At 40.7% G+C, this 22,269-nt stretch overlaps 1 protein-coding gene across 1 annotated transcript in view; it reads left to right on the top strand.

Annotated features, from left to right (window-relative positions):
- The first annotated feature begins 959 nt into the window (after positions 1–959).
- LOC132383521 (tyrosine--tRNA ligase, cytoplasmic-like) overlaps positions 960–22,269 on the top strand; it is a 37,336-nt gene continuing 16,026 nt past the window's right edge. Inside the window, exons 1-5 of the mRNA XM_059954610.1 lie at positions 960–1,109; positions 8,967–9,048; positions 9,628–9,774; positions 14,067–14,242; positions 14,916–15,045. Coding sequence (XP_059810593.1) covers positions 8,992–9,048; positions 9,628–9,774; positions 14,067–14,242; positions 14,916–15,045 — 510 coding nt within the window. The 5' untranslated portion in view covers positions 960–1,109; positions 8,967–8,991. The remainder of the gene's footprint in view (positions 1,110–8,966; positions 9,049–9,627; positions 9,775–14,066; positions 14,243–14,915; positions 15,046–22,269) is intronic.

The following is a 22,269-nucleotide window of genomic DNA, read 5'->3' as shown; positions in this document are numbered from 1 at the left end:
AGTCTGCATAGGGATATAAATAGGTTAAGTGAGTGGACAAAGGTCTGGCAGATGGAATACAACGTTGGTAAATGCAAGATCATCCACTTTGGAAGGAATAATAGAAGAGCAGATTATTATTTAAATAGTGAAAGATTGCAGCATGCTGTTGTGCAGAGGGACTTGGGAGTGCTTGTTCATGAATCGCTAAAAGTTGGCTTGCAAGTACAACAGGTTATTAGGAAGGCAAATGGAATGTTGGCCTTTATTGCTAGAGGGATTGAATTCAAGAGCAGGGAGGTCATGCTGCAACTATACAGGGTACTGGTGAGGTCGCACCTGGAGTACTGTGTGCAGTTCTGGTCTCCATACTTGAGGAAGGATATACTGGCTTTGGAGGCAGTGCAGATGAGGTTCACCAGATTGATTCCAGAGATGAAGAGGTTAACCTATGAGGAGCGATTGAGTTACCTGGGACTATACTCTCTGGAATTCAGAAGAATGAGAGGAGGTCTTATAGAAACATACAACATTTTGAAAGGGATAGATGAGATAGAAGTAGAAAAGCTGTTTCCATTATTAGGTGTGACTAGAACTAGGGGACACCTTGCCTCAAGATTCAGGGGAGAAGATTTAGGACGGAGATGAGGAAAAGACGTTTTTTCCCAGAGCAGTAAATCTGTGGAATTCTCTGCCCAGGGAAGCAGTTGAGGCTTCTTCACTAAATATATTTAAGATACAGTTGGATAGATTTTTACATAGTAAGGGAATTAAAGGTTATGGGGAAAAGGCAGGTAGATGGAGCTGAGTTTACGGACAGATCAGCCATAATCTTATTGAATGGCGGGGCAGGCTTGATGGGCCGGATGGCCAATTCCTGCTCCTATTTCTTACTTTCTTTTGATACAGCGACAGGTGCTTCGCCCAGGTGCGGTGAAGAACAACGGCTCAAACTGGCGCTGGTCGGTCTGCGCAGACGCAGTGAAGTGCGATTGGTGCGACCTGAGCGTCATGCGCATGCTCATGCCAGCTGGTAACCGGAGGTCGCTGATGCAATTGAACAACGTGAGGTGTTGGCGGTGGAGGTAGACGGTCATTCATCGTTGGCTCCCGAAGCTGATCTGCACACGGTAAGGATATCTGGTAGGATTTGGTGCCGGAGGATGCAGGGCTTGGTCGGATTCAGGTGGGCTGGGGTCCTGTCAGAACTGTAGCCAGCCTGGGCTTTGCTTCTTCCTACAGGTGCTACCTGTCCTGCTGCGTTCCACCAGCATTGGTTTATATGGAGCATTCGCGAGTGCGGTGACATCTGACTTGCCTTTGCCTATTTATTTTTCGGGTTGAGGATCGCGGGCAAGGATACAGCATTTATTGCTCATACAAAATTGCTCTGGAGCTGGGTGACACAGCAGGCTGGTCAGAGGATATTTAATAGTAAAACATAATGCAAGGTTTGGCAATAAAAGGAAGTCTGCAGATGTCGGAAACGCGAAGTAGAAAATGCTAGAAGCACACAGGCCAGGCAACATGTGAGGAAAGTGAAACAAACTTCATGTTTTAAGTTTCAGATTCCTATAAGACCAAAAGCTTTTAGTTCTGTTTCTTCTTCTTCTTCGCTGATGGTACTTCACTTCCTAAATGTTTCCACCATTTTCTGTTTTTTTTTCATTTTTCCATCTTTTTTATTGATTTTCAAATAAAGAATATACAAATCGGAAAAGGAGTTTAGCAAGTAGATAATATAAAAGTCATATTAACAGCAATAATAAAAACAAAGTATATAATGTCAAAATCAAATAGATAAAATATTATGCTGTTATATATACAATGGTCAAAAAAAACTACAACTCCTCATAGCAATCATAAAAAAAGATTGGAAATAAACCCACTAACTAAACTGAAACAAAAAAAAAGAGAAAGAAAGAAAAAGAAAGATCGGGCAATCCAATTGAGGATAAAATTAGAAAAAAAGAAAGAGAAAAAAACACATTCTTCCAGTCATCTCCAAACCTTCATGGATAATGGTTTTCCCCAAAGAGAATAAATAAAAATAAATAAATTAAATCATATGAAAATGTTGAATAAAGGGTTGCCAGACTTGTTCAAAATAAGGATGTATCAAATATCCGGCTTCTAAATTTCTCCAAGCTTAGACATGAAATAATGGAGGAGCGCCGATAGAAAAGAGAAGGTGGGTTAGATTCTTTCCAGTGTAGCAAGATAGCTCTCCTAGCCAGTAAAGTTGAAAAAGCTATCACATGTTGGGTGGAAGCAGACACTTTGCTTGCTTCCTCTGGAATAATCCCAAAAATTGCTGTAAGTGGATTAGGTTGAACATCCATATCTATAACTTTAGATAATATTCCAAACACATCCCTCCAAAAATTATTTAAACTTACACACGACCAAAACATATGAGTTAGAGTAGCCACTTCTGCGTTACATCTGTCAGAAATAGGGCTTATATTAGGAAAAATATGCGCCAATTTATCTTTGGACATATGGGGCGTGTGTACTATCTGAAACTGAATTAAGATATGGCGTGCGCAGATAGATGAATTATTGACTAAGTAATAAATTTTACTCCATTGATTATTTGAATGTGAATGTTGAAGTTCTACTTCCCAGGTGCGTTGAACCCTATCATTAGGTGATATGCGAGCATTCATTAACTGTTTATAAGTGATAGCTATTAATGGTTTTTGAAAAGGTTTAAACTGAAAAATAACATAAGCCAAATTTAAAGAGCAGGCCAAGGAGTAATTCGGTAAAAAATTGCTAACCTGTAAATACCTGAAAAAATGTGTGTTAGAGATATCATATTTATCCATTAACTGTGAAAAAGACATTAAACAATTTTGTTAAAACAAATCTAAAAAAGTTTTTATTCCCTTAATTTTCTATGTTAAAAAAGCCTTATCCAAAGTTGATGGTTTAAAAAAGAAACTAGAATAAATATTACTAGAAAGTAGAAAATCATTTAATTCAAAAAATCAACAAAATTGAAACCAAATTATTAATGTATGTTTAACAATAGAGTTAAGAGCTTGTCTACCTATTCTGGAGAGCGAAAACAGAAGAGGAGCTCCTAATAAATCTGTTTGTTTTATTGTGGGATTGGGCCAGACCAGGTAGAATGATATCTTTCATTCCTTCAAGGACAGTCGTAAGCCACATGGATTTTTACAACAGTCTATTAATTTTATGGTAATCTCTAATTACTGGCTTTATAAGTTTAAGCTCCACTGCTACCAGAGTAACATTTGAATGGTAGTCTCTGGTTTCTTAAAGCCACTGGGTTGCTCAGTAGCCTATCTAAGACTGATACCAGCGGTACCAAAGAAACAGATACTAGGGGTTCATAAACACAGACGATTCTACAGGTGTAGAAATCTTGAGTAACACACACAAAATGGTGGAGGAACTCAGCAAGTCAGTCAGCATCTTTGGGCAGGAATAGGTAGTCATTGTTTCTGGCCTGAAATATCAACTGTTCATTATCCTCCATAGATGTTTAAACATTTTGATTTTGATTCTGAATCTCTCTCCATAGGTGTTGCCTGACTTGCTCAGTATTTTTGGGATCTTTGATTTTTGTTTCAGGTTTTCAGCATCTGTGGCTTGCAGAGTCTAGAAATAGTTTATTATTTGTATATCAAATGCAGTGGCTGCCCCTCTCACTTCAGAAAATTGTCAGTCCTTGCATTGCTCAATAATAAATTTTATTATTGCACCAGAATAATAAAATTTGTCCTCTTAAACTGTGTTAGTTCTGCAAAATATCATTGTTATGTGCCATGGGCAATTATGGTCTTTCTGTGACCATGATTGTTCTTGGCAAATTTTTCTACTGAAGTGGTTTGCCATTGCTTTCTTCTGGGAAGTGTCTTTACAAGATGGGTGACCCCAGCCATTATCAATATTGTTCAGAGATTGTCTACCTGGCATCAGTGGTCGCATAAACAGGACTTGTGAGATGCATCTGCTGCTGCCATGGCAGGTGGTGAAGAAATGTGACCCTGATCGAGGGGCTAGGCAGGTACTACACCTTGTCCAAGGGTGACCTGGGGGCCAGTGGGGTGAAGGTTATTACCAGCTTTGGTAGAATTGTATTTCCACCCTGCCATCCAACTGCAACATAACAGCATACATATTGAACCCTTGAAGGGGAGAGTTGTGATTGTATTGGCTGAGTCTATAACCCTCTGCAGCCTCATCCGATCTTGTAAACTGGAGGGCTCACTCCAGGCCGTGTTGCCTTTAGAAATTTGCAATTTATAAAAACATACCAAATCCCCTCAAACTCCTAATGAAGTAGTCTCCATGATTGCATTGATGTGTGGGGCCCTGGACAGGTCATCTGAGATGTTGAAACCCAAGTGACTTAAGGCTTCCCACCCTTTCCACCACTGTCTCCCCAATGAGGACCGGTGAATGTTCTCCCTACTTTACATACACAATCACTGAGTGCGAGTTTGTTGCTGCAACACCACTCATCTAGCCGATCTGCTTCGCTCCTGTCTGGCTCCTCATCGTCATCTGGGATTCTAAGATAACAGTGGTGTACCTGGCCGCCTGTGATTTTGGGGAACTGATGGATCCTCCACTCAGAACTTCGGATAGTAGATGGTTACAGAAGGTGCATCCTTGTCTTTGGCACTTGTACTAGGTGAAGAGTTTTAGGAATTGTCTTCCTGTAAGTGTTTAATTGCTATTCATAGCCGGATGTGGCAGAACTGCAGAGTTTTGATTGCATCTGATTTGGACTGTGAGATTCTGTTTGCTGTATGCTCTTGTTAATTAGCACACATGTTACATCTTCAACGGGTTCCCTCTCCCAACTTGCTCATTTCCCCACTTTGACCTTTTACCTTTTACCTGCCTGTTATTTCCCCTGGGTCCCCTTTCTCCTATGGTGCCCTCTTCTCTCTGATCAGATTCCTTCCATTCCAGCCTTTGACCTTTCCCATCCACCTGGCTTCACCTATCACCTTCCAGCTAGCCTCTTTCCCCTCCCTTCCGCCCTTAATTCTGGCATCTTCCTTCCTTCCTTCCTACTCAGTCCTGAAGAAGGGTCTCAACCCAAAACATTGACTATCAATTCATTTCCGTAGATGCTGCCTGACCATCTGAGTTCCTCCAGCATTTTGTGTTCTTAACCTCACCAGATTGTTACCTCATTTTTCTACATGTCTAATGCCATGTGTGGCAAATTCTTGTACGCTATTCATTTAAGCAGGTTTTGGGGACAAGTGGTGTCAAAAGGTTACAGTCTCAAGATGGCACAGAACTGTGACCTCTGTTGAAGTTGTAACCAAGTTTTAGTTTCCCCCCCCCCCCCCCAGTGAATATTTTTAGTGTTTTGTTTGGGTTTGTAGGGATGGTTTTGGGGACAGAGAGGGTTGTCAGGGGTCAGCTTGGAGTTTTAGGGACAAAGATTTTGGGGAATTGGAGGTCAGGCTTAAGTGTCCTCATCATATTCAAAGGAGAGTGACGCAGCAATGAAGGATATGGGGCATCCCTGTGAACCTGGCTGGAATGTCTGGCTGACAGACGATGGATGTTGGCTCATTTTAGGGTCAAGTTGTCAGCAGCATCCAGAGTCAGAGTTCGGTTCAGACAGAAGGAACAAGGTCCATTGATTGCTGTGCGTTCATGAATGGTGAGACCAGAGTTCCAAGGCCTAGCGTTCAGAGTCCTGTCATCAGGGAGGATGGAGTTCGAGGTGAGTCTGAGAATTGAGGCCCGAGGCTCCAATTGGAAGACTAAAAGGTTGAGGCCCGTTGGCCGGATTCGTGGGTCTGCTGGGGTAGTCGAATACCCAATGCCTGTGTGTCCACATCCGAATCTGGGTGTGCTAGAGGCCAAAGAATACAGGCTGACGAGCTTAGAGGACTGTGTGTGTGCATGGGGGTGAGGAACGGGACTTATTTTGCTGTTGTGTGGAGCATTGTGGGCTTGCTCTGTTGACATCTGTAGTTGGGAAAGTGCTTGAAGCTATCATTAAAGAAGAAATAGCGAGGCATTTAGATAGAAATGGATCTATCATGCAGACACAGCATAGTTTCAGCAAAGGCAGATCCTGTTTGACAAACTTACTGGCGTTCTTAGAGGATATAATGAGCCCAATGGATAGAGGGGGAGAGATGAATGTTATTTACTTGGATTTCCAGAAGGTATTCGATAAGGTGCCAGCACATAAAAGACATCCATAAGATAAGGATGCATAGAGTTGGGGGTGATGTATTACATGGATAGAGGATTGGTTAATCAATAGAAAGCAGAGAGGTGGGATATGTGGGTGTTACTCTGGTGGACAATCAGTGGTGAGTGGTGCCGAGCCCACAACTCTTCATGATATTCTTACTAACCATATAGTCAAATTAAGAATTATAAAGCTGAATCGTTAATTGCAAAAAAAACCAGAAAGGGGTCCATTCTCATGAAACAGTCTAACGCACAACGTTGTAGCTCACAGATGAGGCCGTTTGTCCACCATCGACCTCCATCGATCGTCGCTGACCTCCGGACCCTTGGTCCAAGTCCACTCCGTCCGGCTGTCTACCAACTCTCTCCATTCGCATCTTCTCTCCTCATCTCTTCCCAGCAAAAGACCGCAAATTCCTGGCTCCCAGACACACAAAAAAGAACAACATCCTGTGCATTGGCTAACATGCCCCATTATCTTTAGTCATAACTCAGACATTGCTGCTGCAGAGAAACCATTACCTCAGCAGTGGAACATTACAGAGAAGCCATTATATTAGCAGTGAAACCTTACTCTGTGTTACATACATTAACAATCTTTGAAGAGGAGACTGAGTGTAGTGTATCTTAAGTTTGATGATGACATTAAATTGAGTGGAAAAGCAAATTGTGCAGAGGATATGGAGAGTCTGCACAAAGAGATATAGATAGGTTCAGTGAGTGGGCGGGGTCTGCCAGATGGAGTACATTGTTGATAAATGTGAGGTCATCCACTTAGGAAGGAAAATGGAAGATCAGATTATTATTTAAATAGTAAAAGCTTGCAGCATGCTGCTGTGCAGAAGGACTTGGGAGTGGTTGTGTATGAATCACAAAAGCTTGGTTTGCAGGTGCAGCAGACTATCAAGGAGGCAAATGGAATGTTGGCTATTATTAGAGGGATTGAATTTAAGGGCTGGGTGGTAATGCTGCAACTGTATAGGGTTTTGGTGAGGCTGCATCTGGAGTACTTTGGGTAATTCTGGTCTCCTTACTTTGAGGAAGGATATACTGGTTTTGGAAATAGTACAGAGGAGGTTCACCAGCTTGATTCCAGAGGTGAGGGGGTTAGACTATGAGAGAATGAGTTGCCTGGGACTGTAATCACTGGATTTCAGAAGAATGAGAGGAGATCTTATAGAAACATATATAGTTCTGAAAGGGATCGATAAGACAGAGGCAGGAAAGTTGTTTCCACTGGTAGGTGAGACTAGAACAAGGGGACATAGCCTCAAGATTCGGAGGAATAGATTTAGGATGGAGATGAGGAGGAACTGCTTTTCCCAAAGAGTGGTGAATCTGTGGAATTCTCTGCCCAGTGAAGCAGTGGAGGCTACCTCAGTAAATATATTTAAGACAAGGTTGGATAGATTTTTGCACAGTAGGGGAATGAAGGGTTATGGGAGGGAAAGAGCAGGCTTGACGGACCAGATGGCCAACTCCTACTCCTGTTTCTTAAGTTCTTATCTTGACACTGAAATGTGTGACGACGATTGTGGTCTAACCCCGGCACACCCTATGGTGTGTTGGTTGTTGATGCAAGCAATACATTTCACCATATGTTTCAACGTATGTGTGAGAAACAACTTTGAATCTTGCCATACTTGGAAGTTACGGACGGTGGCAAAATACAATTCTGATCTTGATTGTCCACTTTGTCTTGCAAATGCATTGTTTTAAGCTGGTAGATTTGTTCTGAATATGCATTGCCACGTACCACACAGTGATGGGTGTGTACAGTGTGAAAATAAGAATTTCATTAATGCTTTCTTCCTTCTAACATATTTATAGACAGTTTCGGTATTGTTAGTATTGCCATAGCAAGAAAGCACTTTTGAATTATAGTCCTGTTTGTAATAAGCATGGTAGGTAATCTTTATCCAGCAAGGGGCCAGGGTAGCACAGAGATTAGCACAGCACTTTACAGTGCAAACAACCTGGGTTCAATTGCTGCCGCTGCCTGTAAGGACTTTGTAGATTATTCCTGTGACCATGTGGGTTTCCTCCGGGTGCTCCGGTTTCCTCCCACAGTCGAAAGATGTACCGGCTGTTAGGTTAATTGGCCATTGTAAATTGTCCCGTGATTAGGCTCGGATTAAATTGGGGGATTGTTGGGCAACCTGGCTCGAAGGCTTGGAAGGGCCTATTCCACACTCATTAAATATTTTTTTTAAAAAAGAGGACAATATTTGTATTTTTGCTTTAGAAGTAAGCATTATAGCATTATACAGGATATCAGAGCCAGTTTCTCTATCCTTTTCAAAATGGTGCCAAAGGATCTGTTTTGCATCCACTGAGATGGCAGGTGACTCCCCAATTTATTTCTCCTCAGTTATTCTCAAATGTTAATGTAAAAGTACAGTACTGTACCAGTTGCTCAGTTTTGCTTCTTGTCCTTGAATCTTTGAATTGGTAACCCACCTCCTACTGATTTGTGTAAAAGCTTTCTCAAGAGACCTCGTCTTACACTAAAGGCAACCTTTACTCTTGCACAGTTGTACATGCAGAAATCTAGAAATATTAGACAGTTCTTCAGATTCATTTATTTTTCACATGTACATCAAAATATACAGCGAAATGTGTTGTTTGCGTTAACCACTGGCACAACTTAAGGATGTACTGGGGACAGCCTACAAGTGTTATCATCTATGCAATTATAGTGGGCAGGAGAAGTTCATGTTTACTGGCATTGTTTGTGAACAATAATGTTATGGTAAAACTGACTTCTCGGTTTCTCGCAGATCGCCATTGGAAGCATTCAGCATCATGGGGGAAAGCAGAAATGTTGAGGAGAAGATCAGTCTTATCACACGAAACTTGCAGGTGTGACATTATGCAAATATCATTGATAAGAAATAAATATTTTTCTTTCTGTTTGAATACATAGATTTGATTACCGGGAATGCTGGCGAATGCAATTATCATTGATAAGAAATAAATACTTTTCTTTCTGTTTGAATACATAGATTTGATTACCGGGAATGCTGGTGAATGCAAAGTTAACTGGAACTTTAAATGAGTTGAATGGTGAAATATGTTGAAACCCTAACCTTCTTCTCATTATATTGAGCTTGTAAATATAAATCTATTAAAACTTCTCACCCTGAATAATGTGCAAACTGCAGACCATGTAATATTGTCACTGAAAGTAAATATATGGTGAAAAGATAAAAAGTGATGTAATATTTTTGGTAAAAAAGCACAGAACAGTATAACTGGTAAATAACTTGGTGGATAATTGATTACATTTTGAGGATCAATTCACTTTTATGTCTATACATTCTTGAACTGCAGTCATTTAATCTTATTATATATTTTGCATTTTCAGCAAAAAAATCAGTTTAAGAATGTATTTTTAAGCTTAATATATACTTAAATAGTTCAACAAATGTTTTTTTCTAGGAGGTCTTGGGTGAGGATAAGTTGCATTCCATTCTGCAAGAGCGAGACCTGAAAGTTTACTGGGGAACAGCCACAACTGGAAAACCCCACGTAGCATACTTTGTGCCAATGTCAAAGATCGCTGACTTCTTGAAAGCTGGCTGTGAGGTGAGATGATAGGCAAATAGGAAATGTGCAGATTTTTTCTCCATGGACTTTGTTGTCCAAACTATATTATTGGTTCAGTCATGATTTTGTTGAAAGCTGGTAGCATAAATCAGAGTCAGGTTTATTATCATTGGCGTTTTGCAGCAGCAGTACAGTGTGAGACATAAAAATTCCTGTAAGTTACAAAAATGTAGTGTAAAAGAGGGAAAATACCGTAGTATTCATAGGTTCATGGACCGTTTAGAAACTTGATGGTGGAAGTGAAGAATCTGCTTCGAAAATGTTGAGAGTAGGTCTTCATGCTCTTGTACCTCCTTCCGAATGGTAGTAATGGGAAGAGGAATTGTCCTGGATGGTGAGGGTCTTGATGATGCATGCTACCTTCTTGGGGCACTGGCCCTTGAAGATGACTCAAGAGTGGGGGTGGTTTTGTTGGAGCTGGCTCAGACTACAACCCTCTGCAACCTCTTTCGATGCCGCACGTTGGAGCCTCCGTAATCAAGCCATGATGCGTCCCGTCGGAATGCACTCCACCCTACATTTGCAGAAATTTTTAAGCCTTTGGTAGTATGCCAGATCTCCTCAAGATCCCAATGAAGTGGAGCCGCTGTTGTAATTGTATCAAAATGTTGAGCCTGGGATAGATCCTCTGAAATGTTGGTGTCCAGGAACTTGAAGCTGCTCACCTTTTCCACTACATCGCTTCAATGAGGATTGCTGTGTGTTCTCCCTTCCTAAAGTTCATGACCAGTTCCTTGGTCTTGTTGATGCTGGGTGCGAGGTTGTTGTTATGACAAGTTGCATGCCATCTTGGACAATGTCTCCCATCTACTGCATAATGTACTGGTTAGGCACAGGAGTACATTCATCCAGAGACTCATTCCACCAAGATACAACACTGAGTGTAATAGGAAGTCATTCCTGCCTGTGGCCATCAAACTTTACAACTCCTCCCTCGGAATGTCAGACACCCTGAGCCAATAGGCTGATCCTGGACTTATTTCCACTTGGCATAATTTACTTATTATTTAATTATTTATGGTTTTATATTGCTATATTTCTACACTATTCTTGGTTGGTGCGACTGTAACAAAACCCAATTTCCCTCGGGATCAATAAAGTATGTCTGTCTGTCTATCTGACACCACTCAACTAGCTGATCTATCTCATTCCTGTATGCCTCCTTGTTGCCATCTGAGATTCAGTCAAGAACAGTAAAGTGATCAAACTTAGAGATGTCTCTTCAGCTGTGTCCAGCCACACAAGTAGCCCAGGTCAGCAGTACCTTGGAGGTGTTGATTGTCAGTGACAGCAATACATTATTATTGCTCTGCAGTGAGTGTGGTCTTCCGATGGGGAAGGCAAGGAACCAGTTGCAGAAGGAGGTACAGAGTCCCCAATTTTGAAGCTTGTTGATTATTAGTGAGGAATGATGATGTTGAACGCTGAGATGTAATCGATAAACGGCAGACTGAGGTCGTGTATTGCTGTTGTCCAGATTTTCCGAAACTGAGTGGAGAGCCAGTGAGGTGGCAAATTGCACTGGGTCCAGGTCCTTGCTCAGGCAGGAGTTAATTCTAGCCATAACCAACTTCTCAAAACATTTCATCACAGTTAGGAATGTTAGTTAGTTAGAGATACTGTTAATTAGAATAGGCCTTTCAAGCCCATCCCTCCATAGTTAACCCTAGCCTAATCACAGGACAATTTATTATAACCCCATTAACATAATAACCAGTATTTATTTAGAATGTGGGAGGAAACTGGAGGACCCAGAGAAAACCCACACATTCCACGGGTGTTATGTCTGCAGCCCCCTCCTTTGTGAGAATCGCAAGAGCACTAGTTGAGGGGGGGTCAGTAGACCCAGGAAATGGGAGAGAGAGACGTGCCGAATGCCTCGTTCCACAGCGATGCAAAATAACGCGACATTGACCATTGTCTCCTGGAGACCACGTTTGTGGATTGGGGACTATGCTATGTGCAAGCCCTTGGGCAAAGTGGGCTGGTTGAGAGAGAGATTGCATCACCCCAACCTGATTGACATCTGAGACCCCGTGAGGAAGTATAAAAGAGGGTCTGGGGGGAACAGCCCCTTCAGACGCACCAGAAGAAACGCTAACGATCCCATAGTAGCGGGAAGCCATTTGAAGGAAGTCACGTGCGTTCGATTCCGTGGCTGGAATCGGTGACTGGCACCACGGAAACCAGCTTTTAGCTAACAACGGAGAAGCCCTCTCCCCGATTCAACGGATTCCCTTCATAAAAGACCCGGGCAAGTTTCTTTTCTCACCAATCTCTCTCTCTCCCCAACAAGTGAAAACCCAGCGGTCCTCAAAGGCTGAAGCCTGCAGGAACTGAGTGACTTTTATATTTCCATCGGACAATATATTATCCCCTAGACAAACGATCGAGCTGTTTCTTATTGATGGTTATTATTAGACCCGCGCTTTTAGATTGAGTAATGACAACGTATATTATCTGAATGTTTGTATTAATCTTATTTTTGTGCCCCTTCATAAATAAAGACTTTTAAAAATAGTACCATCAGACTTCAACGGACCTCTCTATCTTTGCTGGTAAGTGACCTAGTTACGGGGTACGTAACGTGGGGAAGACATACAGACTCCATACAGATGATGTTGGAATTGAACTTTGAATTCTTGATGTCCTGAGCTGTAATAGTATCCGGTAGCCCATCGTGCTCTTCTTGGGCATTGGGATGAATGATACCCTTTTGAAGCAGGCGTGAACCTCTGATTGTAGTAGTGAGAGTCTGGAGATGATTTTGAACACTCCAGCCAGTTATTCAACAAAGATTTTCAATACCTGGCCAAGTACACCAGTGGCTAATTCCTGAGATTTGAAGAGGAATCCCTGATAATTCTGCTTTTTTAAAAATTCCATTATACTCTGTCATTGTTGATAGCAATAGCACCTTTCATAATCGAGGGCCTCCATTAGTCAGGGTTGACCGTGGGTGTTGAGTCTTAGCTGTCTACAGGATATGCAAGTCAGGGCAGTACAATATGGAGAACAAGCTTTTACCATGTATCACACTCTCCATCCACACATCTGATAACCCAAAAGGTGACAGAGACCAATACTGTTTGGCACCTGCAGTGTTGGAGGAGTTGCCAGTCAGAGTTGAAGTCAATATAGCTCTGCCTTTGGGGATTCCAGCTCTGGATTTTTCCCTCAGAGATTACTCCCGAAGCCTTCTCCACGAGTGGGAAGAACTGCAAGGCAGTGAAGGTTTGAGGCTGGAATTTTCCTTCTCCTAGACGAGCTGCCAACCATGGATGATGAGCCCCACCTGCCCGAAGGGACAAGTTTTAAGGTGCCAGCAACCCTCCTTTGCCGCTTCTCCTGAGAGTAGAAACAGTTCCGCCAGGCTTAGTAGCTAAGCCACAGGTGAAGGGCAGGAGTTGGACTTGGTTGGTCAGAGTCTATTTGAAGTGTGCACTGCTGCGGGCATTTAATAGGTAGTAGAAGCTTATCCCTATTACCATCCCCGGCTATAACAACCTTAAGGAACAGTCTTTCATAATACAGCACCTTAAACAGAATGGATCAGTGAGTAGTATGCAAGAAAATAAACGATTCTGATAAATTAATATGCACAAGATCCTGCAGATGCTTGAAATTCTGATGATGGATCTCAGTGATCTTTATTCCTCTCCATAGATGTTGCCTAACCTGTTGAGTTCCTCCAGCATTTTGTGTATTACTCCAATCAAGTGAGTGGATCTTAGGACAGATAATCAAAATTTTGCTAACAATAATTTTAATGACCTTCATAAAGGCCAGTGGAGAGTTTAACGGTGGGAGTTCTTGAGTTTAAGGATTAGCTGAAAGTAAAAATCTAAAATTCTTTATCAATGTACATTGTGAGTACCGAATATTTTTAATTGAGGAAAAACTCTGACCCCCGACTTACTTAGTTGTATTATATCAAGCTTACAAACATCCTGAGAATAAAACTTGTTGGACTATGGAGCACATTTTTGCAAAGATGGTGGCAGTGGTCTTCATGGTGCCTAAATGGAGAAAGTTTCTGTTGTTGTTTTCTGGATGTGGGACTTGCAAAGTGTCACATCATAGTAGTGAACATGTGGAAAGAGTTTAAAAATCTGGAAATGTCATGAGTTAGCCTTCTGAAGCACTGTGCAGGATCTCAATATGTGTGAATACCTTCTAGGAAAGCTATAGCACATTCCAGAAATAGCAGAAATTGCAATAAAAAAATTCTTACAAACAATTAAAATTTCTGTTTTCCCCTTCTGCTTCAGGTAACTGTTTTATTTGCTGATTTGCATGCTTATTTGGACAACATGAAAGCTCCTTGGGAGCTGCTTCAACTGAGAACGAAGTACTATGAGCATACTATAAAAGCCATGCTGGAAAGTATAGGTGTACCAACAGAAAAACTCAAATTTGTGAAAGGGACCGATTTTCAGTTAAGCAGGTAAGGTATCAATATCTAAATGGGGAAAAGATGATTTTCATTTCATAGATTGAAAGTCTTTATTTTGTTTGGCTGTAACAAGTTAACTTCCCTCAACTTCACTTGCCCCATCATTGAAAAGTTCCCACAACCTATGGACTCTCTTTCAAGGGCTCTTCATCTGAAGTTCTCAATGTTTATTGCTTTTTTTTTGTGTTTGCACCTTGCTGTCTTTTGGGTTGGGATTTTGGGGTTTGATGTTACAACTGCCGATTTCCATGAGGACGATCCGTTAGTTTTTTTGTGTGAGGGAGGGGGTGGGGGTGTTTTGGCTTAGCAAGTTTTGTTTCTTTTTCATGTGGGGAGTGGATAATGATTTTTTTCTTTCAACACCCCCCATGATTTTTTCTATTTCACGGTTATCTGGAGAAGACAAATATCAAGAGTTGTATTGTACATGCATACTTTGACAATAAACTGAACCACTGAACCTTTTGCACATTGGTTGAATGCCCAGATTGGTGCAGTCTTTCACTGAGTTTATGATGGCTATTATTCTGTAATGGATTATTGAGTTTACCCATAAGAAAACGAATCTCAGTGTTGTATATGGTGACTTGTATGTACTTAGATGATAAATTTACTTTGAACTTTGAACAGTTTCTCTAACTTCAGCACGTGGCTGTGTTTTCAGGGAATACACTTTGGATGTCTACAAGTTGTCCTCTGTAGTGACCCAACATGATGCCAAAAAAGCTGGTGCGGAAGTAGTTAAACAAGTGGAACATCCTCTCCTCAGTGGTCTCCTGTATCCTGGGTTACAGGTAGGAAGGGGAAAGACTGATAACAAAGGGAATGTACATGGTGAGGAAAAGGGGCTCTGACACCTGTGATGATGTCCAAGAAGGATTCCTGACACGATATGTGGACCTGCTGACTAGAAGAGAGGTCAATCACAAACACAAAGTCTCCAGATGCTGGAAATCCAAAGCAACACACACAAAGTGCTGGAACAATTCAGCAGGTCAGGCAGCATCTGCAGAAAAGAATAAACAGTTGCCGTTTTGGGCCAAGAACCTTCTTCAGAACTGAGAAGGAAGAGGGAAGTTACCAGAATAAGAAGTTGGTGATGGGTGGAGAGGCTGACTGGAAGGTGATAGGTGAAGCCAGGTAGGTGGGAAAGGTAAGGGCTGGTGAAGAAGTAATCTGATAAGAGAGGAGAGTGGACAATGGCAGAAAGGGAAGGAGGAGGGCACCCGGGGGAAGTAATAGGCTGTTGACAAGAAGGGAAAGGTCAGAATGGGGAATAGAGGAAAGGTTTATGCTGGATAGAAGAGAAGCCATTCTGGATCTGCTACTAGGCAATGAACCTGGTCAAGTGACCGATCTCTTGGTGAGCATTTCGGAAACCGTGACTACAACTCCGTAATATTTGGACAAGGAAAGGAGCAGACAGTATAGAATAGTGTTTAATTGGGGAAGGGCAAATTAGGATTCTATTGGGCAGGAACTGGGGAGATACTGGGGATGTATGCGCAGTAAGCATAGAAAAAGCTAAAGTGCTGGAACCTGTCGAGGTTAAGGAAAAGGATGTGTTGGAACTTTGGAACAACATTAGGCTAGATGACTCCTTGGGCTGGATGGGTATACCCCAGGTTATCAAGGGAAGAGATCGCTACGCAGTTGGCATTGATTTTTGTATCCTCATTGGCCACGGAAGTCATAGTAGAAAATGGAGGGTGTCACATGTAATTCCTTTGTTCAGGAAAGGTAATAGGGATAATGCTGAGAATTATAGACCACTGAATCTTATATCAGTGGTGGGCAAACAATTGGACAGGACTGTTGAGCATTTGGAGAAACTTAGTCTGATTAGAGGCAGAAAGTACGGTTTTGCGTGGGACTGGTTGATCCTCATGAGCCTGATTGATTTTTCCAGAAAGTGACAGAACAGATCAATGAAGGTAGAGTGATGGATGTGATATTTATAGATTTTATTTTCCACCCACAGTTCAAAGGCATAGCGGATGGTAGGTTAGTTAGTCGTCGTAAATTGTTCTGTGATTAGGCTAGGATTAAATTGGGGGATTGCTGAGTGTCATGGCTCAAAGGGCCTATTCCACACTGCATCTCAATGAATAAATAAAGGTTGGCAGAACATTGTGGCAAAGGGCCTGTACTGTTCTATATTATTTGAGCATGAAGCAGATTGAGAATGCATGCTTGCATGCACGATATATGTATTATTTTAGTGAGCCCCCTCAAAGCAGTCAAATTTAAATTCCTATCCATATCACAGCTGAAATTTATTAAAGTAAGGGATATCCTTTCTCTTAAATCTTTGTTGTCAATAGATTGACAGGAATTTCCATTTCTCATATGTAAATTCGTGGGTAATTAACCAGGTGTTCAAATGATGTCTGAAATATTACTTATTCATTTTTGATTTTTTTTTCAGTCATTCATTTATATTTTAATAAAAGCACAACCTTTTGTAGCCTGTTCAAAACCATAGGGCTGGGTTCCAGTGACATCATCGTCGAGAATGGCGGTTTAAGTCACTAGCTCCTCCGGAAAAACGCGTATTAAGCCCCATTAACCCATCAAATATAGTATTTTTCAAAAGTATTTGAACTGATAAGAGGAGCAAGAATGGGGAAAAAGAATGGAAATTAAAAAAGCGACACTGCGGAGCCTGCAGCTGAGAGGAGTGCAGCGAGCGGCTCTCCTACCCGAACGTGTGCTAGCGAGACGGACGCTGGGCCTTGTTCAGGCGAAGCGGCAAATATGATCGAAATTTTGAAAGAGATAGGGGAGTTCCAGAAATATATAAAACAGCAGCTACATGATATTAAGTCAGAGCTCACCAACATCAATCAAAAAATAGCGGTGACAGAGACTCGAATTGTGAAGGTGGAAGATCGAGTTCAAAACGTGGAACGGATACTAAGTAAGGCAATAAAAATATTAAATCAACAAGAAGATAAACTGCTTGACCTGGAGGGACGAATATGGTGGAAAGATAACAGAATTTACAACGTTCCCGAAGGAGCGGAGGGCTTGTGATAATGAGCATAGAGAACTAAAGAGAATGGGCTTCACTAATTTGTTTTCTCCTCATATAAATCAGGACATAGGAGAGGAGTTGCTATTCTTATCTCAAGTAAGCTAACTTTTGAAAAAGCATTCGAAATGGGAGATAAAGAGGGCAGATACATTCTGGTAAGGGGGAATATAGATGGAAATTCAGTTACTCTATTGAATATATATGCACCCCCAGGAAGTGATATTGGTTTCTTTCAGAAAATTACTGATATTATGGTAGCGGAAACAGAAGGTCTCCTGATATGTGGGGGAGACTTAAATTTACAATTACAACCAAACTTACTCTTCCAATAGAAAAGCCTATGAAACAAAATCCTTACATAAGAAAGTTAATACAGTTTATTGAGGATGTTGGTCTAATTGATATATGGAGGGACCTTTTCCCCGACAGAAGGGATTACACTCATTATTCTGCTTCCCATTCTGTATGTACAAGAATAGACTGTTTCATAACATTTGGAAAAGACAAAGACAAAATAAACACCTGTGGAATTGGAACAATAGATGTAAGTGAATGCACCTATATATTTATCTGTTGATTTTGACCTACAACCAAAGAATACTATTTGGAAACTAAATTCAAGTCTACTCAATGATCCGTACTTTAAGGAACAAATTAAAAAAGAAATTGGCCTCTACTTAGAATTTAATGACAATGGAGAGGTTTCACCTCCCATTTTATGGGATACTCTGAAGGCTGTTTTAAGAGGGAAAATTATAATGATATCTTCATATAAGAAAAAAATAAGGAATAAAACATTAGAGGAATTATAAAATAGGCTGAAGGAACTAGAGAAAAAACACAAATTGAATTTGGTACAGGATACATTAGGGGAAATTTAAAGAATTAGGAATGAAATTAATAGTTTGGCTACACAAGAAATCAGGAAAAATTTAATGTTTCTGAAACAGAGACATTATGAAAGTGGATCAAAGTCTATGAAAATACTGGTGTGGAAACTGAAAAAAAAAAGATAGCAGAAAATACAATTCATAGAATTAGGGACCCAAGAACGAAAATGATAAAAAATAAGCTAAGTGAAATTCAAGAAGCTTTTGAAGTGTTTTACAAAACTCTATATTCCAAAGTTCCAGGGGGAAGCATAACCCAAATTGCCACCTTCTTGAATTCTCTAGTTACCCACTTTAAGCGAAGAACAAAATAGAATGATGAGTGCTGACATAACTGAAGTTGAGTTAAAAGCTGCAATTAGTAGTGTTACGTACCCTGTGTGTCTGACCAGCAGAGGAAGAAGAATCCGTTGGAGTCTGGTGGTACCAAACTAAAGGTGTTTATTAGTAAACTACACAATACAATAACAAAAATGCAAATATACATATAAAACAAGTTAACAGTAATAAACCTAAAAGTGTAGGAGTAATAATAATAAACAAGCTCTATTGATGTCTAGGGGTAAATGAATTGTCATAGGAAAGTATAGAGTTCAGTTCATAAATGCTGAAGTAGTTATGGTTGTATTGAAATCATTGGAGAGAAAGAGAGAGCGCGAGCGAGATGTAACAGCAACAGCTGCGGCAGGCAAACCTTTTGTTGCTTTCTTAACCAGTCGTGTCGTTGTGGTCATTCAGTTATGACCCCTCTGGTCTTCTGTGGTGGACTCGTCACTCTGGCATGAGTGGACACACACACAAGTCCCCACCGGCCCTGCTGTAACACTGTGAGTTTTACTGACCGATCTCCTGGTTCGGTCTCTGAAGCCCCCCACCTTTCTGTGGGTTCCCAACACTCAGTCAGTGTCCACTAGTGTGTCTGAAGGGTGTCTCTCCAGACCTGTCTTTTATCCCCACTCACGGGGTCTCAGCTATCCATCAACTTTGAATGACCGTGCCCATCAAATCAGGCCACTCCTGCTATCTCCTGAGGAACGTTAATGAGCAAAGTACAGTCCTTGTAGTAGAAGGTAAATAATCCAGGAAGAGTCATAATACAGTAAATCAACAGTCTCCCTCCCCCTCTTATCTGTAGCAGATGTTCTTGCCTGGGCTTTATCTCTCTCTCTCTCTCAATAGCAGCGTCACAGCAGCAATAGTCCGTAGTTCTCGGGGGGGAGGGGGAATGGTTAACTCTGCACCCCATTGTCCATCAAGTCTGTCCATCACTCATAACAGTAGGCTTAAATTAAGCAAGTCACCAGGATCAGATGGGTATACGGCAGAGTGGTACAAAGAATTTAAAAATGAGTTAATTCCTGCTTTACTCCCCACACTGATCTGGGCTCTTAAAAAAAAAGCACAAATGCCACAATGAAGGAAGCACAAATGAAGGAAGCGATAATCTCAGCTATACCGAAAGAAGGCAAGGATAAAAATGGAATGCGGGTCATTTAGACCAATATCTGTTCTTAATGTAGATTATAGGTTATTTACCTCCATCATGGCCAAATGATTAGAGGAGTTTCTACCCATACTGATATGTAACGATCAGACAGGTTTTATACGACAATGCCAAACACAAGACAATATACGAAGGACACTTCACATTATGGATCATATACAAAAAAATAAAATCGAAGCAATAATGAGAAACGTGGACACTGAAAAGACATTTGAGTCGGTTAATTGGAATTTTCTTTACAGAGTTTTACATAGATTTGGTTTCCAAGCCACAATTATTAAAATTATCCAGATACTATATGACAACCCTACTGCTAGGATTAAAATCAATGGATATTTATCAAATAGTCTTACCCTAGAAAGGGGCACAAGACAGGGTTATGCATGGTCACCGCTACTCTTTGCATTATGTCTGGAACCATTAGCTCAATACATCAGACAAAATGTAGATATCAGGGGAATTACTATTAAAGGGACAGAGCATAAATTGGCTTGTTACGCGGATGACATTTTGATCTATCTAGAGCAACCAACATACTCTTTACCTAAGCTGATGCAATCGTTTGAACAATATGGTCAATTAACAGGATACAAGATCAACATAGATAAAACCCAATTACTTTCATATTACTATAACCCACCAAGAGAAACTGAAAGTAGATAACCCTGGGCGTGGCAAACAGAGCCTTTCAAATATTTGGACATCATTATGCCAAAAGATTTGGCAGAATTATCAGAATGTAATTATCAGCCTTTATTCAAGATTCAAAAACTTTATTGTCATTCTAACCATACATCAGCTCTGCAGGGCTGAATGAGACAGCGTTTCCCAGGAGCAGTGCAATCATAACATAACAAACGCAACAGTAAATAATAGACATAACAATAAATAGTAAAACGCAATAGCCACATGTCAGTTAAAAACAAGTTATAAGTGTCCAGTGCAAGTTAAAAGTGTCCAAAGCAGAGTCAGGTAGAGCAGCTATTTAGCAGTCTGACTGCCTGTGGGAGGAAGCTGTTTAGTAGCCTTGTGGTTTTACTTTTGATGCTCCTGTAACGTTTACCTGATGGCAGAAGAACAAACAGTTCATGGAGAGGGTGTGAGGGGTCTTTAATGATGTACCGTGTCTTCTGGAGGCATCGACTCTGAAAGAGGTCTTGGACAGAAGGTAGGGAGGCCCCAATAACCTTCTCTGCTCCCCTAACCACCCTCTGCAAGGGTTTTTTGTTGGCAGCACTACACTGGAGTACCAGGTTGTGATGCAAAAGGTCAGCACACTCTCAACCACTCTTCTGTAGAATGTAGTTAAGATGTTAGTGGGGAGTGATGCCTGTTTAAGCTTCCTCAGAAAGTGCAATCTCTGCTGGGCTCATTTCACAATCCCAGTGGTGTTCCTAAGGTTTTTAGGTTTTTTAGGTTTAGGTTTTTTTAATATAAAAAAATAAGGAAGATATGGCAAGATGGAACATGATTCGTTTTTCAGTCTCAGTTCAAGGATTGAGTCTATTAAAATGAATATACTGCCCAGACTGTTATATCTCTTTCAGACCCTACCAATAGAGATTAATCAAAATCAATTCCATGAATGGAACAAGATGTTATCAAGGTATATTTGGCAAGGAAAAAGGCCTAGGGTTTGTCTCAAAACTTTGCAATTAGCAAAGGAAAAGTGGGGATGGGGCCTACCTTCTCTTAGAGATTATTATTTTGCTGCACAGCTCAAAAACATTGACAAGCGGGTACTTCCCATCCCCATACAAGCAATTTTGGCAGATAACAACCTGCAAAGGTACATCAATACTATTGATAACCCATGGGTGAAATTGACTCTTAAAATATGGAAAACTGCTATAAAAGAATATAATCTAGAGGGAGATATGACTCGGATTTTACACCAAATAAATTGGATGCTAGGTTTAAGGACTGGACAGCTGAAGGAATAACAGTCCTTTGCAACATGATGAAAGAAGGAACACTGTTCAGTTTTGAAATGCTTAAAGAGAAACACATTCAAAAAACAAGGTTTTTATCGGTATATACAGATGTGACAATATGTTAATAAGACACTTATTGTAACAAAGGTAAGTACATGCTTGATAGAGCTATTTATAAAAGCATATAATTCAGATAATGGTAGTAGAATCATTTCAAGCATGTATAAGGAGTTGTCAAATCTTAAAACACATTGGACTTCATACATTAAAATAAAATGGGAGAAGGAAGGAGGGATAATTATATCTGAGGAAGAATGGATAATAATATGGAGGTATCAATGGAAGTGTACCAGTTCACAGAAATGGAGGGAATTTGGATGGAAAAACTTAATAAGATATTTTATTACACCCTCTCAGAAATCCCATTATGATAGTAACCTCCCTGTTTGCTGGAGAAATTGTGGAAATCAAAATGCAAATCATATCATATTTTTTGGGACTGCCCTGTTATCGAAGACTATTGGAGGGGGATACACAATGCCCTACAAGACATCTTTAAATGTGAAATACCCTTATATATTTTGGATATATACCTCAAGAATGGTTGAAAAGAGATAAATATTTAATGAATATTGTGTTGGTGGCTGGTAAAA

Source organism: Hypanus sabinus, chromosome 30 (genome assembly GCF_030144855.1).
Source record: "Hypanus sabinus isolate sHypSab1 chromosome 30, sHypSab1.hap1, whole genome shotgun sequence".
Classification (NCBI taxonomy): Eukaryota; Metazoa; Chordata; class Chondrichthyes; order Myliobatiformes; family Dasyatidae; genus Hypanus; species Hypanus sabinus.
The sequence above is the reverse complement of the archived record's forward strand: the minus strand, read 5'-3'. Positions and strand labels throughout refer to the sequence as shown.